This window comes from Dendropsophus ebraccatus, chromosome 2, assembly GCF_027789765.1.
Source record: "Dendropsophus ebraccatus isolate aDenEbr1 chromosome 2, aDenEbr1.pat, whole genome shotgun sequence".
Lineage (NCBI taxonomy): Eukaryota > Metazoa > Chordata > Amphibia > Anura > Hylidae > Dendropsophus > Dendropsophus ebraccatus.
The window spans coordinates 74,448,347-74,474,959 of NC_091455.1; the positions used below are offsets into that span (position 1 = coordinate 74,448,347).

General features: G+C 44.2%; 1 protein-coding gene across 2 annotated transcripts in view; it reads left to right on the top strand.

Annotated features, from left to right (window-relative positions):
- The window catches only part of GNAL (G protein subunit alpha L), a 216,741-nt gene that overhangs the window by 182,902 nt on the left and 7,226 nt on the right, over positions 1–26,613 (top strand). For both annotated transcript variants that reach the window (XM_069957791.1, XM_069957792.1), the window contains exons 6-10: positions 16,345–16,399; positions 17,474–17,547; positions 23,031–23,089; positions 24,983–25,103; positions 26,157–26,287. In XM_069957791.1, coding sequence (XP_069813892.1) covers positions 16,345–16,399; positions 17,474–17,547; positions 23,031–23,089; positions 24,983–25,103; positions 26,157–26,287 — 440 coding nt within the window. The remainder of the gene's footprint in view (positions 1–16,344; positions 16,400–17,473; positions 17,548–23,030; positions 23,090–24,982; positions 25,104–26,156; positions 26,288–26,613) is intronic.

The following is a 26,613-nucleotide window of genomic DNA, read 5'->3' on the forward strand; positions in this document are numbered from 1 at the left end:
CAAGAACCTCTGTGTTTCCTCAAGACATGCAAATCGCATTGGCAGTGGCTCTGGGTAGATGAGTTCAGTGTGTGGAGAGGGTGTGAACAAGCAGACAGGAAGCAGGAACCGTTAGTTATGTGCAACGTCCAAACCGCCTCCAATTGTCATCCAGGCTCTAATACACAATAAAACATTTGTCTCCATATCTGCTCATTTACAACCCAGGACCAGTCCACCTTCCAGTAGAGATCCTCAGGATCCTCCTTTGTATCTTGTGCGTGTGTGTGCGCGTGTGTGTGTGTGTGTGTGTGTGTGTGTGTATATATATATATATATATATATATGTGTATGTGTGTAAGTGTGTGTATATATATATATATATATATATATATATATATATATATATATATATATAGAAAAGAAGGAGATTGAGGACAGCATCATCTTCCAAAACACGTGCTAAGTCTTTATTGTGCCAGTTCGCATAATATAGTGCAACGTTTCAGCTCTATTTCTTGAAAAAGGCTCAAGAAATAGAGCTGAAACGTTGCACTATATTATGCGAACTGGCACAATAAAGACTTAGCACGTGTTTTGGAAGATGATGCTGTCCTCAATCTCCTTCTTTTCTACATAAACGTTGGGGGATAGAGCCGTACCCTGGGAGGACTGTGCATCCATTGGTGTGGTTTCCGCGGACCCAGCCCAAGTTTTTTGTATATATATATATATAGATATAGATATAGATATAGATATAGATATAGATATAGATATAGATATATATAGATATAGATATATATATAATATATCTATATGTGTATGTATATATATATATGTATATATATATGTGTATGTATATATATATATATATAATATAGCACAACCTGTTGTTGTGGGTGTGCATAGGCTTCAATAGACTGCAGAATGTATATTTACTTGTGTGTTAAGGAACTTAGCTTCTCTATACGGTGCAGAATCTGTTGGCGCTATACAAATATTATTTATTATTTATTATTAGTTGGCTGCATTGTAGGGATATAGCTCCTGGTCCTTTAAAGGGGTTATGCAGGCTTGGAATAAACACAGTTACTTTCTTGCAGAAACAGCACCGCCTCTGGCCCCAGGTTGTGTGTGGTATTATAATTCCACTCTATTCACTTCAATGGAACTGGGCTACAAAGCCCACACCCAAACTGAGAACAACAGTTTCTGGAATAAAGCAGCCATGTTTTGTTTTTTGTTGTTTGTTTGTTTTTGTTTTTTTGCCAGTGACAGTTATCTGATATGGCATGGATTTCTAGTCAATGGAGTTCAGGTTTTTGGGACCACGGCTAATTCTTGAAGACCCACAGGTTGCAGTATTGTAGAACAGGAGAGTAGCAGGCAAAGTATTGATGGTGTCCCAGCAGTTGGTTTCCTACTTATGAGACAGTTATGGTGTACCCCATTATTAATCTATGAATGTTGTGGTCACATCACAGATTGTAAGTGATGGAAGGTGAACAAACTAGTACTGTATATCTTTTATAAATAAAAGCATGCAAAACATAGCAAGGGGCGTATACATATATTCATTTTGAATGAACAGAAGATTAAGAGAACATTTATGGTGTAGTATATGTAGTATTTTTTCAACCATAACCAGATGTGGAACTGGCAGTGCTAAATTTAATGGAAAGATTTTCACAGTTTCTGCGTTTTCAACGCACTCCTGGTCTTGGAATTCATAGCAATACCATTTTACTTAGTAAAGAGACAGTTTTCATTAAGAGAAACCCCCTTTTCCTGCGCATGGAAACTATAGTGTTGTTTTACAAATGGCTTTGTGAAGTCTTTATTTATAGCTGAGTCCCCATTCTCCAGCTGACTTTTTTTTTGTATTTTACAGAGTTCTGTGACTCTGTTGCCACCTACTGGTGTTTTTTGGTAATAATTTTCTTTATGTGTTTTTGGTTTAACTGAGCCCCTCTATAGATCCGTAAAGATTCTTTAAAGGGGTAGTGCGGCGGTAAAAAATTATTCACAGAATAACACACATTACAAAGTTATACAACTTTGTAATGTATGTTATGTCTGTGAATGGCCCCCTTCCCCGTGTCCCACCACCCCCACCCGTGTACCCGCGATTGGCCCAGCACAGTTATGCTCAGCCAATCGCTGATGACGCGGCCGGCACTCGGGAAGATCGAAGGTGTTCAGGCCGGCCGGCCGAAGATGACGTTTGGCACAAGATGGCGGACGCGTGTCGGCACGAATCAGGTATGTATAATGCACTACACTTCCGGGTACACGGGTGGGGGTGGGGGGGACACGGGGAAGGGGGCCATTCACAGACATAACATACATTACAAAGTTGTATAACTTTGTAATGTGTGTTATTCTGTGAATAATTTTTTACCGCCGCACTACCCCTTTAAGGTCAAGCTATAGATCCTCTTCTGACATTGAGCTTACAGTATACTGGTTGAACAATGTATTGGCCATGATGTGCAGCCATACTTCACTATAGTCAGTAAGGGGGCATTGATAGATAATGTTATCGTGATGTGAGCCTCAGCCTGTGCCACAGAATGTATGTTCTCAGAATGTAGACGTAAAAATCCATAATAAATTCACTTCATGTGTATGCTCAGGCATGTTATCAGTTATTTAAATGTTAAGTTACCTCTTCCAAAGTTTATCAAAAGCTGATGCTAGAAGTTACACTGTTTTACCTTATTGGGAATTCACCTTTGTTTGTATACAACTTTCTGACCATTGTGTTTCCCAGTGAACCCTGTGTAACATGTTCAGGGTCTTTTCACTCACAAGATTGTTGCTCTACTCCCGTTTGGACAACAAGCTTTGAAAAAGAAAAAAAAATGGTCTCCGTAATGGATCAATCTCAATTGCCTAGGGCTAGCAGGACACAGAACCTGCAGGACCTGTAACAGGCACTTTACTTATGCTGCCTAATGATTTTACTAATGCTACAAGGGATCAGTAAAAGGACTTCAATGACGGATGGAACTAAATAAGGTTATGTGGCGTGTGACCTAGAGAAGGGCTGCCGCAATAATCCTTTTGTAGATATTAGGCAGTTTTTATGATTTAAGCTGTCTTTAAATTTATCTCAATACGCTTTAGAAAACTACACCTGTCCTGCAGTGGAAATACCTTGCTGACAAAGGCTGCTTTTGGCAGTCACAGCGGTTTGTTGAACATGTGTCCATCAGTTGATTTGTTTTTTATGGTATCCCACTCAGACAGCCAAGTAGAGCGCTCAACTACATTTAGCAACTGTTTTAGAAAATGAATGCAGTAGTGGTCAAATGCGTCACTGCCAGTCCATTCTGACAGGGGAGTTGGGTCCTTGCTAGCAGCCCAGAGGTCATACCTTGAATAGGGCATACTTTTAATGGTGGGGCAATTACTGTGCTTTAGGGTCCATTTACACAGAAAGATTATCTGCCAAAGATTTGAAACCAAAGCCAGGAACAGACTATAAACAGAGAACAGGTCATAAAGGAAAGCCTGAGATTTCTCCTCTTTTCAAATCCATTCCTGGCTTTGACTTCAAATCTTTGGCAGATAATCTTTCTGTGTAAATGGACCATTAGGGTGCGTTTACACAGAAAGATTTATCTGACAGATTTTGGAAGCCAAAGCCAGGAACAGACTATGAGCAGGGATCAGGTCATAAAGGTAAGACTGGGATCTATCCTCTTTTTTTAAATCCATTCCTGGCTTTGGCTTCCAAAATCTGTCAGATAAATCTTTCTGTGTAAACGCACCATTAGTTTACCTAATCTCTGACCTATTGCTTAGTTTTAAAACTAAGCAATAGGTCAGAGATTAGGTAAACTAATGTTACCTAAACTAATATGTTACCTAAACTAATATTCCGCTCACGCAGCAGGGTACCCTTTCAGAACTTTGGCAGGTACTTAGTCCAGTCCTAAAGTGAGCTGTATATGGGACTGTTGGAGGTGCTGTAGAGGTGCATTGTAATACACTTATTGCCACACAAGCAGAATGATAGCAGCTTTTACAAGTTGTTGCAAACATATATTTAAAAAGTGTGACTCCTAATTAGTGATGTCACGATACCAGAATTTTGAGTTCGATACCAATACTTGATTTTTTAGTTCGATACTCAATACCAGTTCGATACCTCGAAAAAAAATACAACCCCCCCCCTTATAAGATCAGCACCCTCCTCTCCTGACATCCTCTGTGCTGCTGTGACCTCCCCATAGATCAGCACACTCCTCTCCTGACATCCTCTGTGCTGTTGTGACGTCCCCTATAGATCAGCACACTCCTCTCCTGACATCCTCTGTGCTGCTGTGACCTCCCCATAGATCAGCACACTCCTCTCCTGACATCCTCTGTGCTGCTGTGACCTCCTCTATAGATCAGCACACTCCTTTCCTGACATCCTCTGTGCTGCTGTGACCTCCCCTATAGATCACCACCCTCCTCTCCTGACATCCTCTGTGCTGCTGGGACGCTGTGACCTCCCCTATAAGATCAGCCCCCTCCTCTCCTGACATCCTCTGTGCTGCTGTGACCTCCTCTATCGATCAGCACACTCCTCTCCTGACATCCTCTGTGCTGCTGTGACCTCCCCTATCGATCAGCACACTCCTCTCCTGACATCCTCTGTGCTGCTGTGACCTCTCCTATAAGATCAGCCCCCTCCTTTCCTGACATCCTCTGAGCTGCTGGGACCCTGCGACCTCTCCTATAAGATCAGCCCCCTCCTCTCTTGACATCCTCTGTGCTGCTGTGACCTCCCTATAAGATCAGCACCCTCCTCTCCTGACATCCTCTGTGCTGCTGTGACCTCCCTATAAGATCAGCACCCTCCTCTCCTGACATTCTCTGTGCTGCTGTGACCTCCCCTATAAGATCAGCCCCCTCCTCTCCTGACATCCTCTGTGCTGCTGTGACCTCCCCTATAAGATCAGCCCCCTCCTCTCCTGACATCCTCTGTGCTGCTGTGACCTCTCATAAGATCAGCACACTCCTTCCTCTCCTGACATCCTCTGTGCTGCTGTGACCTCCCCTATAGATCACCCCCCTCCTCTCCTGACATCCTCTGTGCTGCTGTGACCTCCCCTATAAGATCAGCCCCCTCCTCTCCTGACATCCCTCTGTGCTGCTGTGACCTCTCATAAGATCAGCACACTCCTTCCTCTCCTGACATCCTCTGTGCTGCTGTGACCTCCCCTATAGATCACCCCCCTCCTCTCCTGACATCCTCTGTGCTGCTGTGACCTCCCCTATAAGATCAGCCCCCTCCTCTCCTGACATCCTCTGTGCAGCAAGGGACCAAACATTGTGTTTATTGGGGACAGCATGGGGGGGGGGCAGTAGTGGGCGGATTGACGGGGGGGGGATCCAGGTTGGGTGAACAGTCCAGGGTACATTTAATCAGCCACTGGGTACAGACTACAACCCCCACACTGCAGGGAGCTGGTGAAGGCTGCCAGGTCTGGACAGACAAGAGAGGGTTACTCTGCCTGGCAGGTCAGTTCCTGTCAGAGGGCAGGGGTTTAAGGGCAGGAATGTTAGGGGCACACTAGAGGGCAGGGATGTGGGGGGGGGCACACCAGAGGGCAGGGGTTTAAGGGCAGGAATGTTAGGGGCACACTAGAGGGCAGGGATGTGGTGGGGGGGGGGGGGGGGCACACCAGAGGGCAGGGGTTTAAGGGCAGGAATGTTAGGGGCACACTAGAGGGCTGGGATGTGGTGGGGGTGGGGGGGCACACCAGGGGGCAGGGATGTGGGGGGGGCACACCAGAGGGCAGGGATGTGGGGGGGGGCACACTAGAGGGCAGGGATGTGGTGGGGGGGGGGGCACACCAGAGGGCAGGGGTTTAAGGGCAGGAATGTTAGGGGCACACTAGAGGGCTGGGATGTGGTGGGGGTGGGGGGGCACACCAGAGGGCAGGGATGTGGGGGGGGGCACACCAGAGGGCAGGGATGTGGGGGGGGGGCACACTAGAGGGCAGGGATGTGGGGGGGGGGCACACTAGAGGGCAGGGATGTGGGGGGGGGGGCACACCAGAGGGCAGGGATGTGTGGGCGGGGCACACTAGAGGGCAGGGATGTGGGGGGGATGCACACCAAGAGGGCAGGGATGTGTGGGGGGGGGGGGCACACCAGAGGGCAGGGATGTGGGGGGGGCACACTAGAGGGCAGGGATGTGGCTGGGGGGGGGCACACCAGAGGGCAGGGATGTGGGGGGGGGGGGGCACACCAGAGGGCAGGGATGTGGGGGGGGGCACACTAGAGGGCAGGGATGTGGCTGGGGGGGGGCACACCAGAGGGCAGGGATGTGGGGGGGGGGCACACCAGAGGGCAGGGATGTGGGGGGGGGCACACTAGAGGGCAGGGATGTGGCTGGGGGGGGGCACACCAGAGGGCAGGGATGTGGGGGGGGGGGGGCACACCAGAGGGCAGGGATGTGGGGGGGGGGGGGGCACACCAGAGGGCAGGGGTGTTTGCAATGTCTGCACACATCCCCTGCTCTCACTGCGGTACCACTCAAAGCATGAGGCTTGTCAAAGCAGAGGGGAGGGGGGATTTGTAAAGGGAGTTTAAGGTGGAACAGACAGCCTGAACCTCGGCCAGCAGGAAGATTAACCTTTGATGCTGGCCAAGATTCAGGCTGTCTGTTCCACCTTAAATTAGCTCCCTTTACAAATCCCCCTCCCCTCAGCTCCGGGAAGCTCCCAGCTGTCGGACCTCCGTTCCTCCGTGCATATTCATGTGTGCACACTCAGGTCGGTCAGGAAGCGCAGCCACCGAGAGTGTGCACCATGAATATGCATAGGAACAGCGCCGCAGATGGACGGCTGCATGACAGGGGGGAACAGGAGGCTGAGATGTGACAGGCTGCGGGTGATTAGCAGCGGGGGTCTGTTACACATAGTAGCCGACCCCCACTGCTTCTGGAGAGGCTCAGGATGGGTCAGAGGCCGCTGTCAGTGTGACAGCCGCATCTGCACAGTTATATAGCCGGCACATGCGATCGCTGTGTGCCGGCTATAACTTCTCCCTGCAGTGAGCGGAGGAAGGGGCGGGCGGAGGAGGAGGAAGTGACGCCAGGGGGCAGAGGGCAGCACACAGAGAACATGGCCGGCGCTTAGCTAGCCGCCGGCCGTGTTCTCTGCTCTATACTTTATATTAAGCTGCGTTATTAGGCAGCTTAATATAAAGTATCGATACCAGGAAATCCTGGTACCGAATCGTTTTTTGGCCCGAAATATCGATAGTAGTATCGATATTTCGGTGCATCGTGCATCCCTACTCCTAATGTGAAACCTATAATAAGCTAAAACTTTTTGTTTTGTAGGCATTGCTTCAAAGCAGTTTTCTCCTGATCATAAACAGGACGATAGTGAAGGGTGACACCAGTGTTCAGATATCAGGTCATTCATGAGAACTAATGGCCATCATCTCCCTACAGAATGACCTTTGCACAGTTAACACTTCCTAAGAAGTCTGCTCCAGTTTCTGATGTCTGTGGGGTTACTGTTAAGTATATCTCTTAATGCTGTGCAGAAAACATAAAGGGTTAGGCCACTTTATAGTAAAATTGTTCAGTGTACAGTATTAGTAAGTGTTCTCCCTGTACTTACTGAAAGCAGCCACCTGTGTACCTCATAGAGCTAAAATCACACTCCTCTCCTCCAGGATGTGCTGCCCTGCTCTGTGGCGAGGCTGTCCATAAGATGGTCGACATGGAGGAGCATGTGACCATGCCCTTTTCCCCAGTGTGCACCATAGGCATATAAAGGCTCAGTGGTGGACACTTGGGGACGGGGCATGGTCAAAGTGGCCAACCCCTTTAAACAATATGGCTGCCCCCATAATGTACAAAAAGTGAAATAAAAATTAGTCGGAATTCTTTAAAAAAAAAAAAAAAAAAAAAACTGCATTTTAGTATTCGGTGGCTCTGATTAATAAAAAAAAAAAAGTGACACATTCACTCAACCAAGATCATGGAATCAGCATGATGATGACATCCGTATACATGTCATGTTATTAAATGATGATTAATATTAAAACATGTATAGAACCTTTTAGGGTCCGTATAGAATGGGGTTGTCCAATCTTTTTGATAACTGGACATAAGGTTCCTATCTGTGCATATGTCATACAGAATTCTTGTCTTATTGCCACTTATATGTTTTACTGTTGGAATATTGAGAGAAAAGAGAGGCCTTTGGACAGTACTACGGATGATCACTACATAAGCTCACACATACCAGGGATTGATCCTGGGTCTCCTCCTCTTCTCCCTCTATACAGCCCCCATCAGACAGACCATCAGCGGGTTTGGTTTGCAAAACCATTTTTATGCTTATGACATTTGGCTTCCTGTGACATCACCCCTGCATTCCTACAAAACACCAGTGACTGTCTATCTGCTCTCTCTAACACTATGACCTCTCTATTTCAATCTCAACCTTTCTAAAACTGAACTGCTTGTATTCCCTTTCCTTTTAACAAACCCAAACCCGACATCTCACTCTCAGTCTGTGGTACTAGCAGAACTCCTGTGCATTAAGCTTAATGTCTGGGGGTTATGCTAGATCAGATCTACCCTTTACTCCCTATATCGAAACTCTTGCACACTCCTGTCACCTACATTTAAAAAAACATCTCTAGAATCCGCCCATTTCTCACAGCTCAGACTCTTACTGTTGCCCTGATCCATTCTCGTCTTGACTATTGTAACTCCCTACTAATCGGTCTTCCTTTCTCTAAGCTCTCCCCTCTCCAGTCTATCCTGAATGCAGCAGCCAGGCTTCTCTTTCTGTCCAGCCGTTACACTGACATCTCCCCCCTGTGCCAGTCACTACACCGGTTACCCATTAAATACAGAATTCAGTTCAAACTCTCACCCATAAAGCTCTCCACAACTCTGCCCCTCCATACATCTCCACCTATCATCCTACCCGTGTGCTGCGTTCTGCTAATGATCTATCACTAACATCTTCTATAATCAGAACTTCACACTTCCGCCTCCAAGACTTCTCTCGCTTATAACATTCCCTAAACTTGTTTCCTCCTTTGTCTCCTCACTTTATACTCTATCTTCGACGGTTCCATGCACTTTATAAGTTTTACCTGTAATAAGACTTTGTCGTGTAACTGACTCATCCAGCTCTTTCTATGTACAATAGCTGGACCAGAGGAAGTAAAGCACTTCTTCCTCTTGTATCACCCCCAAGTGTAGTCTGTAAGCTCCAGCAAGCAGATCTCGTATTCACATTTATTCTAATTATTTAATTCTATAATATGTAATTGTAACCTCTTTACTGTGGACAAAAAAAAGCACTGCAAAATCTGTTGGCGCTATACAAATATTCTTATTAATTTAATATACCCATGTGTAAATTGTGCCACAACTATTAATAACAGTAACCATTCTCTTGGTGCAAAATATTAGTATAAAGGAATTTAGGCAAGTCAGGTGGTGTGCCGAATAGGGTCTAATGTATCTGGCGGTCTGCAAGTAATGTATGGGACAAATGTGGCTCAGCCTCTTACAGTTTCTACTGTGTAAAATTAGGACTGTGTGTTAATAAATATCTGTCACAGATCATGCACTGAATAGGATTTTACGTATCAGTAAAGAGTTTACTGCTTACAGTATAGACACAGTTCTCCCTATTATATGAGCTATTGTCACAGTGTAAAGTCTGAAGACAAGTAGGAAAGTGTGAAGGGAATGAAATCCTCTGTTTAATGTAACATTGTCCTATTTATACATGTGCGGTGAGATGTAGAACAGGTACTTTAGTGTGCACAGCAGTGTTTATGTAGTTCAGTTTTGGGAGGATATGCAACTGTGAGTATTTTTAGAACACTTGGCCTTCTTGTCTGTGTCTGTACATGTATATGTGCATTTATCACTTCCAGCCTTTCTGTACTAAATCTGTTTTTTATAACTGTCAGCCAGATATTCCCGTCTATATAAACTCCACTGTCCTAATTTACACCAGAGCCCAAGTAGTCAACCTCCACAGTCATTGAGCATCTGTTGGTTTAAAAAGAAGTGGTTTATAAAGACCCTTATTTATTTGTGCTATTTATATTAATTTACACTATTTAGTCCTAATGGGGGTCTCAAGGAGTTATTTTTACTTGTTTTTTTTTTTTAATACAATAGTTATGATTTTCATTCATTTTACAGTAAATTGTGCAGTTCTGGACAAAATAGGGCTATTTAACCACTATATGTGAGCATAGCCCCGGCAAGCATTATCACGAATCCTTGTCTTGAATATAATACCAGGTAGGCTCTGGCACTATTTAACTTGACGGCCCCCTACACATTTAACTATAGTAATTGAGATGGTAATACCCTTTTTATACATTTAACTGAAGTTTTAGAGGGGGCACAATGGCATACAGCAAGTTTGGCTGCACCCTACCTCTTTAGCTTCCTAGCTGCCCTGAAGGGGTTCTCGTGTGGTATCTGATTTGTCTTCTATCATTTTGCTCAGTGTTTATAGTAAAGGAGAGAACACTGATAAACCATAAACACTACTTTATTATATGTATATGCAGAGCTTTGTACAGTTTTTATAACTTTATGTAAAGTTTGCCGGTTATCAGTGACCATGCCCGGCTTTGGAGAGGTAAAGTGTGGCACTACTGGCGGAGGTCCAGTGTTTGGCATTACATCAGAAATATCAGCTGCCAGCACAAGTGCAGCATTTAGCTAGGCCACTCTGCTGCAGGCCGACAAGATTTTTTTATCCACCCTTTATGGCTGTCACGTTTCTCTTCCTCTACTTGAAGTTTAAATTTTTCTTCAGCTTTAGAAATTCTTTAGGAAGACTTGACCAAGTGGGCAAAGTACAATAAAGGCTTCTTGACATTACAAAAAAACTCTTTTAAAATCTTGTTCGTTATGTTCACCTCTTTTAACACCTTTACTTTTTATGCACCTTTGTAGATGGTTTGCTTTCCTTATCTGTTCACCTGAAATTATAGCCTGTATAATAATTATGGGTTGTATTCATAGTTCTGTTGGTTATTATAAGAAACCATTAACCAGCTTGTAGACTTCAAGTGCCTAGTATTAGGGTATTTTCACACTACGGATTATGGGAAATTTCATGTCAATTCTTTGGGCAGATTGTGGATTGCGCTTGAGAAATGGCATTAAATCAGGCAGAATTTCAAGCAGAATCTGCAGATCCCGCTTTAAATTCTTCACCTATTCCGTAGCATAAACATACCCTCAATGGAATTGTCCAGCAAAAATCTTTTTCTTTATAATCAACTAGTGTGAGAAAGTTATACAGATTTGTAATATACTTATATTAAAAAAATCAAGTCTTCCAATATCACTTCTTTGAGCGGAGAGGGGCAGCAGCCGTGGAGCCACTCTCTCCCATAGACGAGCTATGGCACACTGAAGCAGTCTGGATTCTGCAGCAGGGAATTCCATCTGATTTACGCAGTGTGAACATGCCCTAACATCCACATAAATGCAGTAACCCAGGGTTTCCCGGCAGAATATTGTCCAGAACATCATACGCAGTCTTCTCATAGTGCACTCTGGTGCCATTTCTTCCCCAGCTATGCAGCACACACGCTCAGCCATCCACATGATGATAAAGAAAATGTGATTGATGTAAAAGTTTTTTGTCATTTGCCCATTTTTCCCCTTCAGCTATTCAATTTTCAGTGGTTTTAAATAGTCACTGTTATTTCAAACAACTTTCCTCTACTTGATAGACAATGTGATACCCAACATATTTAGTAGCAGCTCAGTGCTTTAGTGTAACCCTTTCCTTGCTATGACCCTGCTGCTGTTTTGTTGTATTCTGATTACATAGCATATTGAAAACCCAGTGCATTAGTAACTTGTTCTCCATCCATATGCCATCTAGTACTTTACTGTAAACCAAGTCAAGCATAGTGCAGAATTTTAGTCCATTGTACTTTTTCAGTACTATGCCAAGGCATAGCAGAAAGGAGTATGTGATTTAGATTGTCCAGAAAAGGAAGACAATGTATGTGTAATACGGGGATACTGTGTGCCATAGAGGGCCTTTCAGGGGCTCAATAACAGCAGTGGGAGCACTAATGTCACCTTGTCACCACCAAATATATATATCTTTTAAAATGGCAGGTACACTTTAATGTTATGGCTGATCAGTGCACATGTGTAGGTTTGTGTTATTAGGGTATGTGCACACTAAGGAATTCTCGCGGTTTCCACCGCACGTTCCCGTTTCAATCTCGACTATGGGATGGGCGGAGAGTCAAGCGGGAGCGCAGGGACAAGCGGCAGAGACCACGGCAAGTTATCCGTGAGAATTCCTTAGTGTGCACGTACCCTTAGGTAGTATTTCATGAAGCTGATGGGGGAGGATTGGTTGCAGCACATATTTAGCCAAGCCCATTCCTCCTGTGTGAGATGACTCTGTATGCGGAGAAGGAGGCTTCTGGTAGTTGCTGTGCTCTGGGTAGTCATACCTTTATGTGCAGAATGCTGTGCATTGTAATAATGTGACATTGATTCAGGAAGACGGCAGTAAATCACTGAGTATAAGGACAGTTCTCAGAGTTAGTATGATTAATGGGACCCCCCTCTCCAATACCCTTACTGTTTCCGTTTCCTCCGGTTATGTCAGTGTTACTGCTGTTTCACGCTGTTTAAAGTTTTACTGTGTCAATATTTAGATACTATGACACGTGTGTATGAATTCTTACCAGATTTTATCGTTTCCCACATAAATCTTGTTGGTGCGTCGTCACTGTCATTTAGGGTGGATCACGCATGTTTGTTGCATTTCAGTTCTTTGTGCTTTAATAAGATCATGTATGCTTGGAGTATAACAACAAACAGCATTTGTGCAATTGTGGTACAGAGGTATAAAAACACGTTTGGGATTTTATGTTGATCATATATATATATATATATATATATATATATATATATATATATATATATATATATATTCACCTCTGATTCACCTAATAAATAAATAAAAATATATATATATATATATATGTTCACACTGCATTAGGTGATCATCAGAGGTGAATATCAGAATACCAATGAAACATTATGCCAATATATACTGCAGCAGTTCCATTGAGTTTAATGGCCCATACTTAGTCCATTAGTGACTAATCCTTTTCCGTAACTTATAATGTGGGGCTCAAAAGCACAGCAAGTTAAGCATTTGAGACCTACCAAAAAAATTTAGTCACTAGTAGACTGCATTTGGTCTGTTATACTTAATAGGCCACAATGAGAGTGCTACAGTATACTGTTAAGTCTATAGGACTTCCAGCTATTCCATATACTGCTCACTCTAGCAGCATATACTGTAGAGGTGCTGGCAGTTAAACTTGTATCCTGCTGCCGCAATGAGACGATAGGTACCCTTTAAAGGGATTCTGTCCGCTGTATATAATGCTCAGAAGCTCAAGTGTTAAGGAGGCATTGCAGAGATGCAGCATGCATGTACAGCATGTCTCCTTGACGGATTCATGTACAGTGCAGGAAGCTAAGCTGTGTACCTCAATCATGCAGGACAGGGAAGTGTGAGCATTATATAGAAGCTGACAGATTTCCTGTAAATACACAGCCTGTCAATTCATGCTTACGAAAAACTACTGATGTAGTGTGGGATATGTCCGTTGACCGAAGTAGCACCCTGCTTTTTTTTTTTCTTAAACTTTCTCCCCATTTGCAGTCTTCCCCATATACTCACCTGTGATGGTTGCTTTCCTGCGGTGTGACATCTTCCCGCTGTTCTGACACCATTGAGATTCCACTGGTGCCGTGTACCTTCTGACCCCTTTTCTTTCCTTAGGGCTTTTGAAGACCGTAAATCAGTGTCTTAAACGCATCTCTATGAACAAAATCTTTAGCTTTCAAATTTAAATATATATTTTTTTCTTTTTACATTTTTTTTTACAACAATGCGCCACAGCAAATCTGCAACTAAATATACACTATACAATGTAAATTTATGCTTCAGATTGATTGTGAATGTTCCCCATTGGTCCACAATAAGGATACATTTACACATACAGTGTTCACAGCATGTTTGATGCTTCAAGGGGCACTCCACCCCAAAAAAAATCTTTCAAATCAACTGGTGCCAGAGATTCATAATTTATTTTTATTAAAAAAATCCTCAAGTACTTATCACCTGCTGCTATGTCCTAGACTGGTGTATTCTTTCTAGTCTGGAGAGCAGGAGAGGTTGTCTATGAGGATTTGCTACTGCTCTGCACAGTTCCGGTCACGGCCAGAGGTGGCAGCAGAGCACTGTGTCATACTGGAAGGAATATACCACTTCATGCAGGACATACAGCAGCTGATAAGGGAAGACTGGAGACTTTTTTATTAGAAGTAAATTACAAATCCCTGGCACTCTTACACCAGTTAATTTAAAGGGAACCAATCACCTCCAAAATGCATATATAGCTTTTTAAATGTGCTGTTAGAGCACACAGCACACTTTCCATACATGTTTCTATATACTCCCTGCCTCTCTCGTGTAATCCATAAAGTAACTTTATAAAACTGGCGCCCGGTATGCAAATTACATCAGGTAGTCACCTGGGCGGTGTTCGGCTAGATGGTAGTCACAGTCAGTCCGGGTCCCCTGGGCGGTCCCCGGTGGTAATCACGCCCCTCTGGGCGTGATTCAAATCACCCAGTAGCTCTGACATCACTCGGGAGCGCGCCGTGCACGACGTCGGCGCGCCTACGTTCTTACGCCGACGCGCATGCGCAGTGCAGCCGCTCCCATTCTGGCTGTACTGCGCCTGTGCAGAATAGCCTTGAACTCCGGCTCACACTGAGTTTGAGGCTATTCTGCACAGGCGCAGTACAGCTTGAATGGAAGCAGCTGTACTGCGCATGTGCGGCAGCGTAAGAACGTAGGCGCGCCGACGTCGCGCCCGGCGCGCTCCCAAGTGACGTCTGAGCTACTGGGTGATTTGAATCACGCCTAGAGGGGCGTGATTACCACCGAAGAACGCCCAGGGGACCCGGACTGACTGTGACTACCATCTAGCCGAACACCGCCCAGGTGACTACCTGATGTAATTTGCATACCGGGCGCCAGTTTTATAAAGTTACTTTATGGATTACATGGGGGAGGCAGGGAGTATATAGAAACATGTATGGAAAGTGTGCTGTGGGCTCTAACAGCACATTTAAAAAGCTATATATGCATTTTGGAGGTGATTGGTTCCCTTTAAAGGAAAACCTTTTTTGCTGGAGTACCCCTTATCATACTGAAATCCATGAAAAGTCCAAGCGCTGCAAAAAATTCACATGTCTGCCCTGTGTGACCATACTATAACATGTAAACACTCTAGGGTAGACCTTATACTTCCACCACAGTATGCTGCAAAGTTCAAACACACAAAATACAAAACAAAATCTGTTTTTATTAGATTAGAAATACATCTAACCTGATGTATGGTGTAGTGCATGTTGTATGGCATAAACAATAAAAATGCATATACATTACAGCCCAAGCCCTGGGATTATGGGGTGGAGAGATTGTGCTCTTGTGCGCTACCACAAGCCATGCGTTCAGTCCTGTGTATGACAAGGAATCCTGTTAGCCCTATAAGCATGAAGGAGGAATAATAATGGCATATTTCATATGGAGTTATCACACTTCTTGTTCCAGGAAGCAGAAAGTAACATAACCTGTCCTGCTAGCTTTGCAATTGTTCAGGTGCCTGTTGTTATGTACAGAACTCAATGGACATGTTCTTGTTACCCTGCTGGCTGCAGGATTCCTTCCCTTCTGTAAGGCTAGGTTCACACTGCGTTTTCAGCATCCGTTTAACGGATCCGTTTTTTTTAACGTCCAGAAAAATAGGGTCAGCAACGTTTTTTGTCCGTTTTGGTCCGTCAAAAAAAACGGATCCGTTTTTTTTAATAATGGAAGTCAATGGAAAAACGGATGCACACAAATGAATCCGTTTTTTGCAATCCGTTTTTCATGCGTTTTTTGCAAAAAACGGATGCGTTAAACGGATGCTGAAAACGCAGTGTGAACCTAGCCTAACTGAAATGCTGGGCCTATACTTAAAATGAGTACGTTCTGCCACCTGGTGGTTAACTGTTGCAATGACCGTAATCTCCAAATAAATATGAGTTGCAATGACCGTAATCTCCAAATAAATATGAGGTGAAAATAATGTCTATTTACCATGTTACATTTTGAAGAAGTAAAAAAAAAAACATAAAAATGCTGCAAGTGCAAAAATTACATAGTATATACTATACACTATATATATTTTTACAGACTAGTTTTTTTATGTCCATGTCGTATTCACTGGTTACATTTTCCCTTCCAGCTTTCTAGAGAGAATCGACCACGTTAGACAAAATGACTACACACCAACAGATCAGGTGAGGTGTTTTGGACATATGTCCTCTATATTCAGTAGTATACAACAGAAAAAATATGTAAAAAATAAAAAAAAAAATAAATATAAATATATATATATATATATATATATATATATATATATATATATATATATATATATATAATATACACACACTTATGTGCACAGTATGTATTCTTGGTAGAATTATGAGACAGGGACCATTCACCAATGTGTTGGCTATAGGCAGTGACCACCTCCTGGAGTTTCAGATGTCATAGTAAATGAATGCAAGCAATCGAGGTGGGAGCTTGTTTGCAAACCTCTTTTTCCACACACGAGGGGTATTCAGGCATTTCGCGTGTCACTTATCAGGGCAGGAACAGATAGAAGGGCCGTATTACAGTCTTAGCTGCCCAGTCTCTTTACCCTTATACAAGATGTTGGGGAAAGCCTTTGAAAATTTTACACGTATGCCAGTTTAAAACAAAGTGATCATTAGGTTCCATTCCCTGGAAACCCCAATGGTTCCGAGAGTTGAAACCTTTCTTTGAGTTGGACATGATCCCTTTAAGCTCATGGACATGGACTTGCACAACAAAGTTCTACACCATTGTAGTATGGAGTTGCCGGCATTTCATGGTGTGTACAGAAATATTCTCCTTAATCTTCATGTTACAGCACACCAATTGATTTTCTTGTATTTATACTGTTTGCTTTGGTGTGGATGTAATAATACATTTTATTTATATAGCGCCAACAGATTCCACAGCACTTTATAATTCTGGGGAAACATCCATAGACAAAAATCAGACATTACAGAGATATACATATAATTATCCATACATGAGGAGTGAGGGCCCTGCTCGCATGCATGAGCTTACAGACTATTAGGAGGGGGTAACCAAAAGCACCTATGCACCATTACATGAACCTAAAGGTGTATATACATCCCTATAGATTTCTATGGGTGCTTGCACTAAGCTGTACTACAGTTATGCATATATACGCTTAAGGCTCAGGTGAAGTTGCTTTTTAAATAAAATTTGTCTGAATTCAGTATCTTTTATGTGTGTAACATATGTTTGTGTTTCAGGATTTATTGAGATGCAGAGTTTTGACATCAGGGATTTTTGAAACGCGATTTCAAGTAGACAAAGTAAATTTTCAGTAAGTATGACAATAATAATTTTTATTCTTCTGGTAATGGGATCAGTGTGTAATGGAATATAATTTATAACCTAAGGGTACCTTTAGACAGAGATTTATCTGACAGATCTTTGAAGCCAAAGCCAGGAATGGATTTGAAAACAGGAGAAATTTCAGTCTTTCCTTTATGACCTGTTCTGTTTATAGTCTGTTCCTGGCTTTTACTTCCAAAATCTGTCATAAATCTGTCTGTGTAAAGGCACCCTTAGTCCGAAGGGTATTTAAAGGGGTTATCCAGATAAAATCTTATTTCTTTCAAATCCACTGGTTTCTGAAAGTTATATAGATTTGTAATTTGCTTCTATTAAAAATTACAAGTCTTCTTATACTTATCAGCTGCTGTATGTCCTGCATGAAGTGTTTTCTTTTCAGTCTGACACAGTGGTCCCTGCTGCCACCTCTGTCCAGGACAGAAACTGTCCAGAGCAGGAGAGGTTTTCTATGGGGATTTGTTGCTACTCTGGACAGTTCCTGTCTCGAGAAGAGGTGGCAGCAAAGAGCACTGTGTCAGACTGAAAAAAAAAAACATTTCCTGCATGACATACAGCAGCTGATAAGTATGGAAAGATTTAAGATTTTGTGCTGAAACCAGTTAATTTGAAAGAAAAAGATTTATTGCTGGATAACCCCTTTAAAACCTTGATGCCAGACTCGCACATGATAGTTTGCTCCTGTGTTTTTTGTTTCTTACTGAGGAAAAACCTGGTGCACAGATGTTAGATGATAGAGGATAAGATGATATGACCTCTCATTCACACGTCAGACTTATTTCTATTTTTCCTGGTAACTCCAATTGGCAGACACTGCAGCATTAAATACTGCAAGTAATAGCAATGATTGCATTTTTTGACAAGTTTTCTATAAAAGCGCTTCTAGGAACAATGAATAGAATCTTATATGATTTTCTGCTTTGAGCAACACTTTATTAGTTGTAACGTTGGGGCACATAATAACTATAGTTAATAGTTGCAAAATATAATGTTGATAATAATATCCATTAAACTGAATGTCCATTAAGAAAACTGAACGAAATACCAGTGTTTATATAATAAGGGTATCTTCACACACTTCAGATTTATAGTATACCTAAACTTTTATTCAACTTTTGACGTGTCAGAAGTTTATTGCTTGGTGCTTAGCTGCCGAGACCCACATGATCATTAGAATGAAGGGACAGAAGACCTCAGCTGAGCACTTTGTCCTTTTCTTTGTGTTTGGCCTTCCTTGGAAAGCCAAGCAATACACTGTATGGACCCCGTGGCAGTCTCTATGTATCCCTAAGGCTGTCATGGCATCTGTATTCCATAAATTCAATTTTGAGAGGAATGCCAAGCAGAAATTAAGAGACAAAACACTGTACAGCTCTGCAATTCTAGGATAAGAGGCAAATCAATAGGCATTGTAATGGCAAGCAGTTTTGCATTGCCTTCCTGTTAAACTGCAGTCCATGTTCCCCCTGTGCAAATATTTGGTCTTTTCTCTGTTCAAAAAAAGAGACGAAACACAGGAAGCTCCAGTTCTTTTCACACTCACAGATCTGGCCTGTTATTGATGGACAGGTCTTCACTGCGCATGTGTTCTGCTGCTGCTCGTCCACATTCAGTAACCGAGAACCCCATTTGCTTACATTGTATGATCAACAATCATACAGTGGGACTTCCTGTGTTTGGTCTCTTTTTATCTCTTTTGTTTTGTTTTAAACAGAGAAAAGATGAAATATCATCATGGTGGGAGCTTAGACCACAGTTTGGCAATATGCATAATGTTGTAGTATATTGTTGTGAGTATATTGCAAAGCTTGCGATCACAGCCCCTGTTGATTTCTCAAAAAAATAATTTTGCAATAGTGCCTCTTTAATGTGGGTTTCAGCAACCGGACCAACACTAATCACAGCTTCTCTTTTGTTGCTGCAACATGTTTAAAAAAAGAAGAAAGTTTGGGTACAAATACTGATGTCTGTGTGGACCCCGCAGTGAAAACTGTCATATTCAACATCAGTTCACATTCCATACATGTGAGGGAGGTTTCCACAACCCTGCTCTCCTGCAATGTAAACTTTCTGTGCAGGTATTAAGTGTCAAGACACCTATTCAATGGGGCTAATGCTTGTTGCTTCTGTCAGAAATAACAGTGGGGCTATTCTACAGTATATCTGCCGCAGATCGGCAGCACAACCACACCAGAAATTTAAAGGGAACCAATCACGCCGAAATTGCCCCATTGATAAGGAAACAGGTTGGTACATCACCCAGCACGCTTCCCAAACATCCCCCTGTCCCCTCCTTTATTACCCCGTAATCTTACATTTGTGAAGTCCCACGCCGTATGCTAATCAGCCCCAAGTGGTCATGGTGGAATGAACTAGTCATGGTCCTGGGCGTAGTTATCTGGGCGGCTTCCAGCGCCGTGATCACACCCAGAGGGGCGTGATTCAAAGACCTGTGCTCCAGCAACATCATTACTGGCTTGCGTTCCACGACGGCGGTGCACCGGCGTCTTCCGCATGATGCGCACGCGCAGTACGTCAGCGTATTCTCCCGCCGTACTGCACATGCGCGGTGGGCGAAAGATGCAACACGCCGCCGTCGTGGAACACAAGCCAGAGATGATGTTAGCGGAGCGCAGGTCTTTGAATCACGCCCCTCTGGCCGTGATTACGGTGCTGGAAGCCGCCCAGGACCCGGATAACTACGCCCAGGACCATAACTAGTTCAGCCCACCATGACTACTTGGGGCTGATTAGCATACGATGCAGGACTTCACAAATGTAAGATTGCGGGGTAATAAAGGAGGGGAACAGAGGGTACAGGGGGATATTTGGGTAGCGTGCTGGGTGATGTACCAGCACGTTTCCTTTTCAATGGGGGCAATTTCTTTGTGATTGGTTCCCTTTAAGGATTAGCCTCTGAATTCTGCTGCAGAAATGCATGTCAGATTTAAATACAGTGTTTGGTCATACCCCAATACATTGCATGACAATGCAAGGCTGTGGAGTTGGTAAGCTGCAGCTCCAACTCTGACTCCCGATTATATCAGGGACCGACTCCATCTGCTCCATAAATTGCCAGACACCAGGGGAGGTATCACACTGAAGCCCTTTAAAGCGACTCTGTACCCACAATCTGCCTCCCCAAACCACTTCTACCTTCGGATAGCTGCTTTTAATCCAAGATCTGTCCTGGCGTCCATTCGGCAGGGGATGCAGTTATTGTCCTAAAAAACAACTTTAAAACTTGCAGTCTTGTGTCAAATTGTCGTGACCTAGAGTGTCTATGCCCTAGGATTGCAGCACCTATCCGTCCCTCCTCATCACTAGGAAAGCACCCGGGCAGGATTTTTCCTATTCATCACCTGTCTGAATAGTGCACAGGTGCCTTAATGATCCAGCTCATGTGCAGTGTTCACACAGGTGAATAGGTGAAATTGTTCTAGGGGCATTTCTAATGATTAAAAGGGTGGGAAGGAGGGATGGAGGGGTGTCGCAATCCTAGAGCATGGGTACTCTAGGCCACGCCAATTTGACACAGGGCTGCAAAATTTAAAAGTTGTTTTTTAGTACAATAACCGCATCACCTGCGGAACAGACCCCAGGACAGATCTTGGATTGGAAGCAGCTAAATAAAATTTTTACGTGGTTTCCATGAGACCCACACCCTTTTGTGTAGGACATGTCTGGACACACACACACACACACACAATGACAGCGGTAGGTGCTGTTTGATTTCCCCCTTGCCTATGCCATCTGTGGTTGTCATAGGCAATGTGATTTAAAGGGGTGCAGGAATATTTTTCTTTTGTCTTTACTTTGGCTTTCTGTCCATGCTATGGTAGAGGAAAGAAAGTAGTCTTGTATTTTTTCCACTTTAAGGCTACAAACCCACTTGGCGGGTCTGCAGCGAGTCCCCTCGCTGCATATTTGCAGCGAGACTCGCTGCAGATCCCGACCCTATACTTTTAATGGCAGACAAACACACAGCAGGGATGTACATCCCTGCTGCGAGTTTGTCTACAGCCCACCCCATTAACCCCCCGGCCGCCGGAGCTGATACTTCACCTGATCCCGCCTCCGGCGGTTCCCGATGTCTTCAGCAAGCCGGAGTGGGTACCAGGTGAAATATATATATTCCAACCCGCAGCCCCGGCCGCCCGATCGCCACCAACCCCCCCCAAGCACCGATCGCACGTCCCCCCGCAGCTCCGATCGCACGCCCCCTCCCCGCAGCACCGATCGCAAGCCCCCCGGCAGCACCGATCGCTTGCACGCCCCCCCCCCCCCCCAATCGCGCCCCGGCAGCACCGATTGCCCCCCTGCAGCCCCGGCTGCCTGATGGCCCCCCCCCCCGCAGCACCGATCGCATGCCCCCCCAATCGCCCCCCCCCCCCCCCCCGCAGCACCAATCGCTCGTGCGCCCCCCTGCAGCCCCGGCCGCCCGATCGCCCCCCCGCAGCACCGATCGCATGCCCCCCCCGCAGCACCAATCGCTCGCATGCCCACCGATTGCATGCCCCCCCAATCGCCCCCCCCGCAGCACCAATAGCTCACACGCCCCCCCTGCTGCCGGGGGGCGATCGAGCGGCCAGGCTGCGGGCGCACGATTGGGGGGGGGGGCGTGCGATCAGTGCTGCGGGGGGGGGGGGGGGGGGCGTGCGATCGGTGCTGCCGGGGGGGGGGGGGGGGGGCGTGCGATCGATGCTGCCGGGGGGGGGCGTGCGATCGGTGCTGCGGGGGGGGGGGGCGTGCGATTGGTGCTGCGGGGGGCGTGCGATTGGTGTTGCGGGGGGGCGATCGGGCGGCCGGGGCTGCGGGCGGCTGGAGCATATACTTCACCTGGTCCCCGCTCCAGCTTGCTGAAGACATCGGGAACCGCCGGAGCCGGGATCAGGTGAAGTATCAGCTCCGGCGGCCGGGGGGTTAATGGGGTGGGCTGCAGACAAACTCGCAGCAGGGATGTACATCCCTGCTGCGTGTTTGTCTGCCATTAAAAGTATACGCAGCAAGGGGACTCGCTGCAGACCCGCCAAGTGGGTTTGTAGCCTAAGGGTATAAACCCACACACCGTATTTGCAGCGTATTTACTGCTGCGATACGCAGCAAACTCGCAGCAGATTTGATCTAAATAACTGAACACTGCATCAAATCTGTACCAACAAATCTGCTGCGTATTTGTTGCATATCTGCTGCGTATATGGTGTGTGGGTTTTTACCCTAAATAGAGATTTTTTTTGTGTTTGGAGTTTATTGTTGAGAGCCTGTGGGTTTCAATATTTGATCAAATTGTCGAGCTTTATGTTCTATTCTAGTCAAATTTCGAGCTTTTGCATTTTTTACTACTCGCTCATCTCTAATCGTGCCCTTGCTAAGGGCCCACATTTAGGGAGCACCCACCTCTGTCATAGTGTGATCCTAATTATTGATAAGATATTGCTTTTGTCTTTCCAACAGTATGTTTGATGTAGGTGGACAAAGAGATGAAAGAAGAAAATGGATCCAATGTTTTAATGGTAAGTGGCTATTTCCTCCAACCTCCTGGTCACCAAATTTATCAAACAGTGCCAGCTGTGCCAACCTCTGGCATAGAGCATGCTATGGAGACTGGCACCAGACTCCCCAGAGAATTGATGCAGAAAATAGGGTACACTGTGATATTTCACATCTGCTATATTTGTGAGGTTACAATTTACTGCTAAATCCCCAGGTATAACACATGTTCCGTAGCAATGTCCTGTGCGGTTTATCAGATACATAAATATATCACTGTCAGATCCACAACTAGTAGAGTTTCAGTAAGCGTGGCTTCCTGTGTACATTTACATTAACAAGACAAAATGATATGAAGTAAGGTATTTCTGACCCAAATTGAAAGTGTACTTTGCATAAATTTCTCACAAATCCAAAGTGTGACCCATGTCCTGCATTATGGATCCATTACCATAAGCCTTAAAGTGACACTGTCACCCCCTTACTGGTTGAGGAGTTTTCTACACATCTGTAAAGCCTAAATTCTGCAGTTTTCATATGTTACTTTATTATAGATTTCTTGGTACTAGGTTCAGTAAAAAATGCTTTTTATCCTTGGTGGTTTGTGTCACCTGGGCAGGGCTTCACGGCCGTAATGCCACATAGCCCTGCCCACATAGCCATAGGCTCTGCCCCATCATGATGTCATTGGTGTCTAGGCCTAAACAATGATGACACCACGGAGGGCCGTGGCTTGTGGCAACGTGGGTGGTGCTAAGTGGCGCTACGGCCATGAAGCCCCGTTCGGGTTTAACAAATTACCTCACACAGAAAGGGGTTGACGGTGTCACTTTAAAGGTTAAACAATATTTAGAGAGGATGAGTAACTTGGATGTACCCTAATTTTATAGCATTACATGGAGAAGGTGGATTACTCACAATGAACATTAAAGCAGTTAGGATAGGCCAATAACTTTAAGATTGGCAGGGAAGCTGGAAGTAAGACCCTCACCAAACAGCTGGCTGATGGGGTGGCGTCGCTCGTGTGCGCACTTTGGCCTCTTCATCACTTAGGCTGGATTCACACCGCGTTTTTGCTTCTGTTTAGCGTGTATGTTAAAAAGGAAAAAGACTGATACCTTAAGGGATAGTAAAAATGGATGCGGCTGTATGCTGCTACCGCACAATCAATTTCCCATTGACTTACATGATAAAGACAGATCTGTCTTTTATTACATACACAAAAATGGGGTTCACTACGGTTTTTCTGTATGTTAAAATTCTCGCACATAAATCCACAGTGATACTGATTGCTATAAATTCAATGTATGTGTATACTTGCTGCATGGTTGGTGCAATTTTTACATGCGAGTTTTGATTTTCACATGATTTATGGTATGTGTGAAGGCACCGTAAAGGGATATTCTGGGCAAGGGATGTCTTTTTACAGTATGGCCGGGCATGGGCTGTTTTAACATAATAAAGTAAGGTTACCTCCCTGGCTCCAGCGCCGCCACCGTCATCCTGCCGCTGTTCGTCAACTTCTGGGTACGTCACGGCACATTGCAGGCTTGTACAATTATTCTTTTGGCTGTTCGTGAAATTGAGGTAAACAATAATAGTCGTATATAAACAATAAGACTCGTCAGTGAAGAAAAAAACATTATCATAGTTTAGCTGAGGGACAGGTTGTGTAAATCCTTAGCAGCAGCAGGTCTGCAAGGTGTCCGTATACACAGGAAGACAATGTTAATCTCAGTATTAGGGTGCGTTCACACCTACAGGATCTGCAGCAGATCTGCAGCAGATTTGATGCTGTGTTTAGTTATTTAAATGAAATCTGCTGCAGAAAATCAGCTGCAGATCCTGTAGGTGTGAACGCACCATTAATGTATATATTATGACATTCACTACTTGTACTTGCCTCTTTCTTACAGATGTCACAGCTATCATTTTTGTAGTTGCGAGTAGCAGTTACAACATGGTCATTCGAGAAGACAATAACACAAACAGACTACGAGAAGCACTGGACCTGTTCAAAAGTATCTGGAACAACAGGTACCATTCTGAAACAAATTTGGAAAAAGTTTAATTTATCTTCCATGTCTCTGTGCAAGATGTGTATCTTTAAAGGGAATCTGTTAGCTCTAGATCATGCTCAGAGCTGAAGACATGGGGAGATAGGGTTTAACCCCTTTAGGACAGAGCCTAAAATGGCCTTAAGAAACGCGCCAATTTTCAGTTTAGTGTTTTCATTTTTTTTCCTCCTCGCCCTCTTAAGATCTATAAGGTCAAAGTGAGGTGGGGGAGGGAGGAGGCTTACATGCAGCAGCTCAGTGTCACCTCTTGAAATCTTGAGCTTAGAAGTAAAACATGATTTTATAAATTTGCAAACAGCTATAAGACACAAGTATCATTTGTTTGATTTTCATTTCAGCTATCTGCCCTGCTTTAGTGTAATCTACATCTGACAGATTTTCTTTAAAACCAGAAAGGGATTGCATCCCATCCCTTTCTCCGCATGCAGTGCAGAAGTATAATGTGCTTTGTGTTTCAGAGTCTAGGAAAGCTGGGTGAGTTAATGGTGGCCATATTGGTCGTCCAAGAGATGTGAATCCCTTTATTGCTGAATTTTTACATCATAGTCAGTAATTATCACACGTAATCTAATTTTTCGAATGCACTTGGTTACAAACCATTCATACAGACGAAAGTGGTGAAAAGTAACTCGTGTCTAGATTAGTGTAACCAGATCCTCTAGCTGTTTCTTACACACAACCTTGTAGGCCACATGGTGGCAGCAAAGCTCGAAGCTTGGCAAGCATATATTTTTTGGAAGATATAGCAGCACTTATCTGCATTTCTAAAGTTAAAAGGAAAAATCGATGATATGCTAGAAAATAGCTGAACAGCGGGGTCTATAACAGATTCGCTGTGACTTTATATCCAAAATGATGGCATTGGTGAACTGTTGTGCGACGCATAGGTCCTAGTGACAACTATGACACCTTGATAAGGTATCTTTGTTGTGCAGTCTTTCAGTTAGGGCTTGAGGACTATACCTGAGTCTACCTTACAAAAGCTTTATTTTATTTTTTTTTGCATCAACAGGTGGTTACGGACTATATCTGTCATTTTATTTTTAAACAAACAAGATATGCTGGCTGAAAAAGTCTTGGCAGGGAAATCAAAAATAGAAGATTACTTTCCAGAATATGTGCGCTACACCGTACCTGACGATGGTAAGAAAAGAGTCTTTTGTACCATGTTTACACAGATTAAGATTACAGACTGTTTTAGGAGTGTCTTCACCCGTGGTGTGGTGCTTCAATGCTTTCATAGGGATTTTCTTGGTAATGTCATCGCGACCTAAGCTCTCCTCACAGCTTGCCTGTATCTTTATTTTGGTAAGTCACAGGTGGCCTAAGGTACACCATGTGGTGGTTATAAAGTTCTCCTCTTAGGGCTGTGCACTTTGATTTCTTCACAGGATTTGTACTTAGCCTGTACCTGAAGACCTGTAGCCCTCAGACAAACAATTTGACAGATACCGTCAACTGGTCAGCAT